At 40.4% G+C, this 12075-nt stretch overlaps 1 protein-coding gene across 1 annotated transcript in view; it reads right to left on the minus strand.

Moving 5' to 3' along the window:
• Positions 1-5954, minus strand: part of SNX4 (sorting nexin 4) — a 31361-nt gene extending 25407 nt beyond the window's left edge. Inside the window, exons 1-2 of the mRNA XM_088146466.1 lie at positions 5726-5954; positions 1118-1236 (exon numbers count right to left, since the gene is read on the minus strand). Of these exons, the coding sequence (XP_088002592.1) occupies positions 1118-1236; positions 5726-5935 (329 nt within the window). The 5' untranslated portion in view covers positions 5936-5954. The remainder of the gene's footprint in view (positions 1-1117; positions 1237-5725) is intronic.
• Positions 5955-12075: the final 6121 nt, after the last annotated feature.

Raw genomic sequence — 12075 nt, forward strand, 5'->3', positions numbered from 1 at the left:
CCTGTTTCTTGGTGTATCTTTTCATAAGTACTTTTATTGGGATTATTAAATATTTAATTTTAAAAAGTATTATGAGCATAACACCACTGAAAGATGCAAAATATTACAATAAAATTGGGAACACTGGCAAGCAATTTGTTACATGGAGAACAGTCCATCCTTTCTTCACTCAGTGTAAATGGTCATATAGAAAGAATTGTGGGCTGTATTAAAGGAAAGTCCAAGGATGTCAATCCCTTTTTAAATCAAAAGCTACAAGCAACCCTTTACACAAAATATTGTAGCATATTCCTGGTGGACAGGTGCTGAAAGAACAAAGATGCCCCAAACAGATATAATTTTAATTGTATGTTTTTAAAAAATGTTTTTCCAGCATGTAAACTAGTTGTAAAAGTACTAGTTCTGCATAAAAGTCTTTGAAACATTACACTTTTCATGAAATCTTCAGTTTGGTCTAGGAAAAAAGCGACAGTTTCAACAGCTTGAGCTTTCCTGGAACCCAAGCAATCTAAACCAGCTTCAATTCTGATCTGGAATATTAACATTAAGTATATTACAAGGCTGCTCTAAATTACTTTTTCAGTATTCCCCTTGAATCTGAAGCAGGGGTATAATAGTCAAGATTATGCCATACTGCCCTCCTATCAGAATTTATGATAAACAGGTAAAACGGGACTTAATCCACACTATGCTTGTTAAGCACTCTTAGTTTGAGCCAAAACTGCAGTAGAAATCTAATACTGTTGGACGACAATGAACCACCACTTAACCAATACTACTGGACAGTCTACTTGATCTGAAGCATTCATGAGCCACACTCTCCCAGCCAATGAACTGCTTTTATTTTTCAGACATTTCACAACAGAAAGAACCAAACCAGCTCTTTTTTTAAGCATAATTTATCTTGATAAGTATGACTTTTTAAGAAATATGCTCCAGAATTGACAACAAAGCAATATTCAAACAATCCTTACTTGTTTCTAAGCTTATTTAGGTAGAATGGAAAAACTATGATTAATAAGCCACATAAACCATAAAATACACTGAAAATTATTGTCAAACTAATAGTAAAGAGCTAATGTAACAGTTTACTTTACTCTGATTTTCTTTAACCTACCTTGTTTCAACGAGGTAAGCAGTATAGGTTTCCTGCATGTTCATGGCATTTCGTCCAGTCCGTTTTTCTGCTTCTGCAACACTGATTTCTGTTTTTTTCAACAAACAATCTTCCATGATCTTTTTGGGAAAAAAAGAGAAATTATGTTGATAAAGCTCAGATACTTTGGTCACCTAATGCGAAGAGAGATCTCTTTGGAGAAGACCCTGATGCTGGGAAAGATTGAAGGCAAAAGGAGAAGAGGACGGCAGAGGATGAGATGGTTAGATAGCATCACTGAAGCAATGAGCATGAAACTGAGCAAACTCAGGGAGGCAGTGAAGGACAGGAAGGCCTGGCGCAATATGGTTCATGGGGTCACGAAGAGTCGGACACGACTTAACGACTAAACAACAACAAAACATTATAGCTGTTGCCATGTATCTATTAAATGCTTTGCTGCTGCCAAGTATCAAATTGCTGGCTCTTAAAAAGCAGAATCAAGTATAATTTGTGGTAAGTGATGCCAGTAAGATCACCTTACAATGCATATATTATAATATTGTAACCTTTCCAGTATTACATCTATTATAATCCCATTCACACAAGTCAGGGGAAAAATGGCTGTCCTATTTGAATAGTTTATCAATTACACAAACAGTGCAGCAAATGTAAGCAGGTGTTGAAGTATATGCCATGGCAACAGTTATATCAAATTATTGTATTTACCTGAAAGAAGGACTAGTTTTTTCACAATAATTTCTTTAAAGTAGGAGAGTTACCTTAACCCTCCTACCTTAAAGTAAGAGATTCACTTTGTCTCAAGCACTGGATCTATCACAACTGGAATATCAGGTTTCATGGAGTCTTTATTCAGACTTTATGCCACCAGCACTCCCAACTACGTAAGAGACACCACAGACTTCCTAAGAAAACTAAACTCCATAGGCAATCTCCCTAATGCCACTATTTCAGCCACCATGGATGTTGAGGCACTAAATATTAACATTCCCCACAAGCATGGACTTCAAGCCATCAAGAACATCACTGATGGCAAAGCAGCATACCTTGTCACCAAACTGTGTGACTTTGTACTCACCCATAACTGTTTCACCTTTGGCGATAACATGTTCCTGAAATCAGTGGCACAACTATGGGTACGCACACGGCTCCACAATATGCCAACTCTTTATGGCTGACCTAGAGCAACACTTTCTTAACTCTCACCCCCTGAAACCTCTCCTTTACTTGAGATTCACTGATGACAGCCTTATCATCTGGACCCATGGAAATGAATCTCTCATCAAATTCCATCATGACTTCAAAAACTTCCACTCCACCATCAACCTCAACCTAGACTGATCTACAGAACTAATCCACTTCCTTGATGTCACTGTAAAACTACACAAGGGACACAAACACATTATACAGAAAAGCTACAGATTGTTATGCATACCTACATGCTTCCAGCTTCCCCCCAAAACATACCACCAAATCTATATCTACAGCCAGGCTTTAAGCTAAAACCACATCTGATCCACTTGACAGAGATGCCCAACTGATGGAATTAAACCAGACATTCAGGAGACTTAACTACCCACACAACAAGATCAATAGGCAAATCAACAGGGCAGATCAATTCCTAAGGAGGATCTATTAAAAGAGAGACCACAGTAACAGAACAGAACACTACTGGCCATCACCTATAGCTTACAGCTCAAGCCACTCAAATGCATTATTAATAAACTACATCCCATACTGGACAATGACACTTCACTTTCTCAGGCACTGGGTGGCAAGGCTGTATTTGCATACAGACTATCATCCAAACTGAAGCAGTTTTTCACAAGCAATAAGAAACAACAGGACAATGATACCAACATGAAAATGAGATCTTACAACAAACCAAGACGTGTACTTTGTTCCCACATCTACACTAACAGCACCATCACAGGCTCCAACAAGTGCATACCCAAGATTAGAGGGATCTTCGCATGCTGTTCGTCCAATGTGATATATGCCATCATCTGCCACCAATGCCCACTCTTGATTTTACACAGGACAAACTTTGCACAAAAGAATGGACACAAGTTTGACATCAGAATTCAAAACAAGGCAAGGTAATATCAGGACAATTCAACCTCCCAGGACACTCCATGGTGATTGTTGAATTCACATCCATTGAAAGGTTTCAGGCAATCTCAAAAGATCTCAGCAAACACAATGGGTTTTAACACATTGCAGTTATTAATTGATAAGGTATTTGTAATCTCTCTCATGTCATCTCCATAACCAGCATATTTCCCCCTCCCTTTCATTCCAGTTTAAATACTGCATCAACCTAGCCACTCTATGCATCTGATGAAATGAGCTATAGCTCACAAAAGTTTGTGCCTTTTAATAATATTTGTTAGTCAGAAAAGGTGCTACCTGATTTTTGCCACCATAGACTAACATGGCTCTCCCCCATAATGTCTTAGATTCACTGAGAATATAACAGAGGCATATGAAGTTTTTTTTTTTTGGGAGGGGGGGAATATTCTTAAATACTGCGTTGTTTTATTTCCAGGTGGGTATCTTATATTAAACACTAATCTTTCCCATAGTAATAAAGCCTCTTTTCTCCCTATTTACTGGGCCTTCGTGTCAGCCATTTATACCAAATTATATAGAGTTGCATGTTAATGATTCCTTCCTCAATTTTTATCCCTTAGAATTATTAGATATGAAGCACTTCAGCATATATGTTTAAGCAACTAAAAATCAAAAGTCTGCCCTCTTCCCTAGTTAAGACCAGTTGTGCATTAACCTGCCTGGCAGGCATTAAATCAACAGGACCTGTCTTTGGCACTCAACACAAAATGGAGCATTCAAAATTAGGACTCTACCAATGGGAACTGAAAGGCAGATGAAACTGACAGCCTGCAAGAATTACCCATGATAGATTCCATATGCACATATCCACAAAGACATCCACAAAAGCAGAGCCATAACAGAGGTCAATCATCTACTTCCTGTCTAAAATCCTTGGAGAGGGAGGCACATCCAGTCACAATTAAATTCAATAACATTTATACCAACTACTGTAAAAGTCAGCTTATGTTATTAAGGCCTAAAAATCAGAAAAAAGTCAGATATTATCAATTAATATCACTTAACCTACTCCTTGAGGCTTCAGTGACACAAGCTAGGGCAGTGGCAGCTTTTTATTCCCTTATTCCCTTATCTAACACTTAACATCTGCACTCAAAGATGGAATAACATTCAATAAAACTCTGGGAGGAGGGGACAACCTTAAAAGTTTCATCATATTCCTCTCCCACCAACAGTTGTGCTGATAATCATGGTGCCTTTCCCAAATTGTTTGCGGAACAACCACTGAGCCACATGATGGCTGAATTGCAACAACGTGCTAAGCCATGTTTAAAGAACAGATTGCAGCTGGCTGGGTCACACACTATGCTAAACCATAAATCATAGTTTACAAACCACAGTATAGTTTTTAAACACAACGCGCTAAGCAAAAACCAAACTGCATGATGGCGTTGTATACTGTACACATCAGCCAATGTAAGACAGTATTTATGGAAACACCAAATAGCAGGAAGCCAGCTAAAACTGGAGACAATTAAAAGACTTCACCAATTCTTATTAAGTCCTTAAGAAACTCATGCAGACACTACAAAGCTAGACTGTCTCCAGTATTGATCACTCTTGTCAAGTACAACATACATTCCTAGAAATCTGTCAGCAGATCTATACCAATGGTAAATTGGTGCATGGTAAATTACAAATAAATCCTGGTTTAAGTTTGGTTCTCAGTGTTATTGAAGGGCTTTAAACAAGATAGTGACACCCTCAATTACTCATCTGCAAGACCTTAAAAATAAAGAACATGACAGCTGGAAAGTGGAATTTACCTCCACCTGTTTTATGGAAAGCCTATTCATTCATTCATTTTGGAAAATAAAGAACATGAAGCACTCTAAATGTTTTGAACACAACCTAGGGTCTCCAGATGTACTGGACTACAATAACCATGTACTGGACCACATACAGCATAACTATTGCTGTGGGGGGGATTATGGAAACTATAATCCAACATATCTGGAGCATACCCGATTATGAAGTTTTCACCCCCGTTCCTCGTCTGCCCCAGTTCCATGCAAAGCGAACCAGGGCCCCTGAAGTTCTAATAGGATCTTCTCGAAAAGGAGTTTTGGAGCAAACTACAAAATTGGGAAAGAGGCGGGAAGAGAAGAAGGCTGAAGCAGGAGCCTTCTTTTCCCGCATGCCCAACACCTGCTTCCCGACTATAAGGCAAGCGGTGGCGACGCCAGAGCCCTGCCCTTCTTCTCTTAGGCAATCCCCGCCGCCAGGCCAGGTGATACGCTCCTAGCTCCCTTCGCTTTCCTTATCCACACGAGCCGCCAGCTTAGCGCTCCTGCTCCATTTCCACCTGCATTCTCACGACTCCTCGCCGCCGTTCTTCCTACAAGGCTGCCGTTACGAGCACGACCATAACTCCCGCCCGCCTCATTGGCTTCCGCTAGGGAGGCGGGACAGGCCCGTGAAGGGCCGCGGCCTAACTGCTCCCCTGGTGCCCGGGAGTGGCGGAGCTTCCCTTACCGCACAAGCCGGCGGTCCAGCGGCTGCTGCTGTCGCTGCTATTGCAGCTGCTGCCGCTGCCGCCGCCGCCGCCGCCGCCTTCTGGTGCGCCTGGCCGGGCAGGGGACCCGGGGGAGATTCGGGCTCGTCGCCTTCCTTGCTGCTGCTGGTGGTGGTGCTGGTGCTGGTGCTGCTCCCGCCGCCAGGGCTCTCCGCGCGGGGATGCTCCATAGTGGGCAGAGAAGAAGAAGGGCTCGGAGGCTGCCTCGGCGCAGGCGCCCGGCTCTTCAGGGCGGGGCGGGGCGGGGCGGAGCGGCGCGCATAGCGAGGAAGGGTGCGAGAGAGAAACGCGGGAGCGCGAGCTTGCTTCCCTCCTTCCAGCTACGCTTCTGCAACTGGGAGTCCCTTTTCTCGCTCATCCGAAGCCTCGCGCCTTTTGTAGGTTTCGGTTGGGGCTTTCACTCTTTTCCATGATGGCTCACTTAAGGGATTTAGTCCCACGTGAGTGTGCAGACAGGGGGGAAAAAGTGCTCCGAAACATGCACGCCCATCCTGTTTGCCGGGAACCGTCTATCCACGCGACAGTGAGGTTTGCTCCCTTGCGGAAAGGCGATTACGGTTTCTGCTTGCACAGCGCAATCCATCGAGTTACTCCCTACCAAGAGAACTTCCCGTTTTCTACTACCAAGAGAGCTTCCCGGTAGGAAGCGAAGCGCTTGGATTCGCTTTCCGCGCCTCGGAGTTAAAGAGAAGTGATGATAAAGGCGACGACAGAACGAGTGTATCTAGTTTTTTTCTTTCTTTGTTCCTCCTCCATCAGTACTCCATATATACAAAAATCCATATGGTTGTCTTCAGTCTAAAATGCTTTTCATAAGCTATTAGCTAAGCGTGTCTTAAGCTGCTACAACCAGCACGCGGTTCAGTTGTATACTTAGATAATAGGGTTAGTTACTTTTCCTGATGGGCAGTTACTTCCATCCAGATTTTTTTAAGCACATAGTTTGCTTTGTTGTTCAATGCAGATTAATTCAAGACACCTTTAAATCGAGCAATCAACCGTGCAAGTTCGTTGAGGCACAACTTGGAGAACAAAGGGATTTGCCTAAATTCACTCTTATTATTTAGTCCAAAGATAATTGCGACAAAGAAAATGGAGGAACCTGAACAGCAGGTATGTTGACATACTGATAGGTAGGAAAGCCAAAAAATGCCCTTAAGAGAAATTGGAACATGAGTGATTTCATCTTTAGGACCCAGCTGTAATAATAATGACATTCTGGAATTTATGCGATTATTTCAATAGTATCACTGGTGTGGATTCAGAAAATTCCAAAATGTTTGTCTCTTAAAATACAAATAAAAAATGCAAGTGACACAAGAGGCCTATTGTAATATGTATCTATGATAAACATCCCAGAGACCATCTATAATGGAAAACAGATTTGGGGCAATAGTGGGCAATCATGCATAAAAAGGACTTTGGGTTTATAAAACAAATCTCAAATTAGTCATATTCAGAGGTTTTTCAACAATGCACATAAGCAAAATGAGCCTGTTCCAGGAAAGTCTTAATTGTAATAGCTTGGGAAGTTCCAGCTTACCAAGAGAGAACAGTTGAAAGTAACAGTTAAAATAACTGGAAGAAATTTGTACAAACATTGAAGAACAGAATAGAAATCAGATACACTTAAAGCACTCACAAAGTCTTTAAAATTATATTGGCATTTATTTTAACTAGAGTTGCGAAAAGAAAACATACATTAGAGAAAGCAAAGATATGCACCGTTAGTGTAATACAGTTTTTTTTTTCTGAGCCCTAAAAGCTAAAATGTTCAGGAGGAGAAACTATTTAGCAAAAATTATTGACAATTAAGTTTAAGAGTACAGGGGCATCTTTGGGAGGGTCAAATAAGTCAAGATGGCAGCTGCAACTGCTGCCCTCCTCCTCTTTTAGTGTACTTGTGCAGGGACCTCTGCAAAGGAACCAGAAGAATCTGGTCCTCCTGTGCTTTTGACAGCAATTGAGTACCTAAGAGAAGGATCCTGGGGGGTAGCATAGTTATAATCATAGTAACCCTGTCATTGTCAGCATGCATCTTTTTTCCGTGCAGAAGAGGAAAGCTGGGTATGCCTAGCCCAGTTTATACTCATGTTTTATATTTGTACCTACCTGTCAAATTTGTGAAGGACTCTTTCTGGTTTGATGTCTATGTACCACATTGGGGTCTGTGCTTAAACACTCCACTTCCTAAAATTAGCAAAATCATCTACTCACAGCCATGTAAGAAGATTCCTCAAATATATTTTAGTTGCTGTGCTTCTAATGGTACCAGTTTTTTTTTTTTTTTCTCTCCCATATCTTTATGCCAACTTCCAGCCCCTTTTCCGATACATTTCTGGGAGAACAACAGTTGTCCAATGTAATTGTGTTGATCTTAATTTCTTGTTGTAGGACCACTGAAATGAAGTAAAGAAATGAAGCTACACAAGACTCTGATCTTCGGCTGGTATATGCATGTATGTCATGTCACTACAGGTGGCAATACCTAGCTACCTTGGCTGATTTCAAGAAAAACTAAGCAGGGCCATACCTGGTTAGGAGCAGAACAGGAGACTGTAAGGAACTATAAGGAAATTAAGATTAAGAGTTATAGGCTAGGTTGGGAAGACAGTCCGTATTGTGGTCACAGACCAAAATAACACTGTGATTATTGGGAAGTTGAAAACATCCAAGAAGAAAGCAATTGCCAATTGTACTATTTTCAACAAAACTACATGGGCAGTTCTGAAATATTATCATGTTTAAGTTGTGGAGATTGGAGAACACCTAAACCAGAACCTTATAATTTGTGATTTACCAAATACAGGGCGATCAGCCATCTTAGGTTTCCCCCCATCTTAACAATTAAGCTCCAAAATAGTTGTATATCTATGTAGTCACACACAAGCTACAGGAGGCCAGTGTTCGGAATTTACTTTGATAAAATAGTCAGTGGTCTTCGTGGGCCCCTCGTGTGAGTTTGATCTCAGCGTTACACTAGTATTTCAGAAAGTCTTAAAATCAGACAGATGGAAAAGGGGAACAAGTAATAGTGAAAAGAAATGAAAAGCAAACACATTAAAGATACATATTAAGGAAATCCTCTATATATGTACTCAGACTTAAGCTTCACTGAGTTCAGTGGGACTTACTCTCAGGTAAATGAGTTTAGGAAGACAGCCTAAAAAACTTGTAATTGTCAGCTTAGTGCCATTAAATCTACTAGGATTAAATGCTATGAAATACAAGTGCATCCTTTTAAATTGTTTGATATTTGTAGTAATGTTTTCTAACTGGAAATTACTCAAATGGCTTTAGAGAACTGCAAAAAATATAATGCTGTAGTCCTAGTTTAGATATCATCCTGGTTTCCTTTAGAGCAGGAATAAATAACTTTCTGTGGTTTCAGGTGGCACATCAAGGTCTGTGTTCCCAAAATGAGCAAGACAAAGTCCATTTGGGGGAATGGTTAAGGGAGGAAAGAGGTTCCCTTAAGCCTCTGAGAGGCGTTAAGGCACTCATTTTGCACTTATACCACTGCCCAACTGGAAAATAGGTTTTAAAAATGAGTGGGGGTCTGGTGGGCTATACTTGTACTCCTATGGAAGAAATGTATTAACTATGCAGAGAAAAAAATGGCTTGAATATGAACAACCTATAGTCAGCATCCATTTCCTTGGAGGGGAGCAATGCTGAATGTGTGGAACTCTCCAGATCCAATCAATAGATGGCACATCATTTCGGTCCACACAGCACTTAACATAACTTAATTCAAACAAGGATATTACTCTTTGGCCTCTTTGGAAAATCAGACTGTCTTTTAATAATTTCTAACTTGTTAGGTTTTTGTGATTGGGGTAGAGGACTCTACATTTTCTTAAGTTGCAGCCTCTGTCTGTCTGTCCGTCCGTCTGTCCGTCCGTCTGTCCGTCCGTCCGTCTGTCCATCCTACTTACCTCCCTACCTACCTACCTATCTACCAACATGCTGGCTGGGGACTTCTGGGAGTTGAAGTCCACATATCTTAAAGTTGCCAAGGTTGAGGAACACTGCTTTAGAACATTGTCTTATACTGTACTAAATCACCTATCCAGTGAACTTAGCAGGTCTCAAGGATTTCACATAAGTGCCTTCATATGGCCAGTTGGAAAAAGGTGAGCATTTGCACAGAACCTATAGTTAAAGAAGGCTATTGTGGAAGTCTGTTCAGTGCATTTGAGCATAGTAGACTTTCTATTTGCAACATAAACTGCTATGCAAAACACTGATTTATGTGAGGTCAATAATGCCTCCATACCTTTCTCTTCAAAGTGAGTCATCAACATTTAAATAATTGAATCTACTTCTTTCTGTCTTTAATTAAAAGAGACAGTGACTGTACATTTAGGCTGGGTTCACATATTCTAAGCCATAATCCTCTTTTGATTTAGTGTGCTGTGTGAACTCAGCCATTGTGGCTTATTTGATTTATTTATATAAATCTACTGAACACTGTGACAGTTATTTCTAAATAGACATATCTAGCATTATACTTTAATGCTGTTGATACTATTAATACCATTAAAGAAAGATAGAACAAATTTGATTTTGCTGACCTGTCAGCATGTTTATTAACTGGGTATAAATTCTTTTGTTTTCCACACACACATATGTGCACACAAAAACTTACTACCTTTTTTGAGCAATAGTTCTTGCATTCTGGTATGCTGTGAGACCTGGACACATTGTTAATTTATTGTTATAATGGTAAGGAAGACAAATACATTGAAGGCTTATGGTGCAAAAGAGATATGGTATGAATAATTCTACTGATCAGTGATTAAAAGTAAATAAACTTTGGTGGCCCCTTCCAGCCACAAAAGCATTTTCGAGAGGAGCCAAGACCTTGTGGAAACAAGGACTGAAAAGAAAACAGAAAACCTCACACATCACGCTTGCGTCCTCAAAGATGCTTCCCCATATGATCAGAGGAATTGCAGAGGCCACAAAGACAGCAGGAGGGGAATCAAACATTGAGCCAAGCACCCAGACAGAGAAACATAAACACATTTTAAAAAATGTAGAAAGAATCTGGAAAGTTTTCAGAGAAAAGAAAGTACCCCAATCCTGCCAGTTCTAAAGCCAGAAGAAAATGTGCTACTCTTTTTTTAAATGGGAAGGGAAATTGGCCCATAAACACCAATGTGGAAAAACTGACAGACTTTTGAAAAAAGCCAGATATCCACATGGATTGCATGAATAAAATTTTGTATAAACATGAGAAGACTCAAAGGAGGAGGCAACACAAATCCAAAGCTTTAGAGGAAGATTCACTTGGTTTGGCAGAGTGATTCAACAGATAAACCATCTTCACTGTGATTGCTCCACCTATATATAATGCAGTGGTGAGCAGACATCAGTGGAAAGCTGATAAGTGACTCTAAACAAGAAGAGCTTGAGTTGTTTGGAACCTCACTGTGGGCCTTGGAGCCTGAACTGTGATTAACAAGTCATGGTTGGCATAACGTTTACACTGAGCCATTTGGAGGCAAGCTGGCTTTTTCAGTTCATCACCGTTCGCGCATTTTCTGATTAGGTCTCTTGCCTCTTTGAGGAGATGAGGAGAAAGAGGTTATGATGCTGGATTCAGTGGCATGTCAGTTTGTTGAGGAGTCCAGATTCAAGGTGTTCGAGATGCCTCCTGATTTAGCAAAAAGAGAGAATATAGGAAGAGATGATCTAATAGGCGGGGTTAGGTTCACATCTTGCCCCATGTCACAATAGAGGTCAGTTTGCTTTTGGCATAGCACATGGCGTGAGCTTGAACACTCGGGCTTGTAAAAACATGACTTCTGACCTGGTATCTTGTATCAGCCAAATCTAATTATCAAAAAATCGTTGTTAAACCATGGCTTAGTGTGGTATTTGACTTTAACCACTGCATTGTGAAAGTCTAACCTGAATAAGATTTGGCTTTAATAGAATAAAATTGGAGTAATGGAATAAGTGGGAACATCCTTTTATGGAATGATATCTAGTGAAAAATCAGCACTGTAATAAATGAACAGGTCCTACAGCAGAGGTGTGTAAGAAATGAAGTCTGCAAGGATTTATGTAAATAATCTAGGGCTGGAGTGAGCATGAATGGACCTGTGTGTGGATGATATTAAATTATTCAGGGGAGTGGAAACAGAAAGGATTTCCCAGGTTATCTTCAAATATTGGTTAAGGGATAGCAAAATGAAAACTAAATTTCAAAGGAAGTAAAATAATATGCTGCACATTTGGAGAAAAAAATCCTAACTGTATCTAGACTGAGCAGGCAAAGACAAACCAGGTAAGGGGTTTT

The sequence above is a fragment of the Python bivittatus genome, unplaced genomic scaffold, assembly GCF_059951505.1.
Source record: "Python bivittatus isolate LINGU-HERP-01145 unplaced genomic scaffold, Pbiv_v1 ctg000480_np1212, whole genome shotgun sequence".
NCBI lineage: Eukaryota > Metazoa > Chordata > Lepidosauria > Squamata > Pythonidae > Python > Python bivittatus.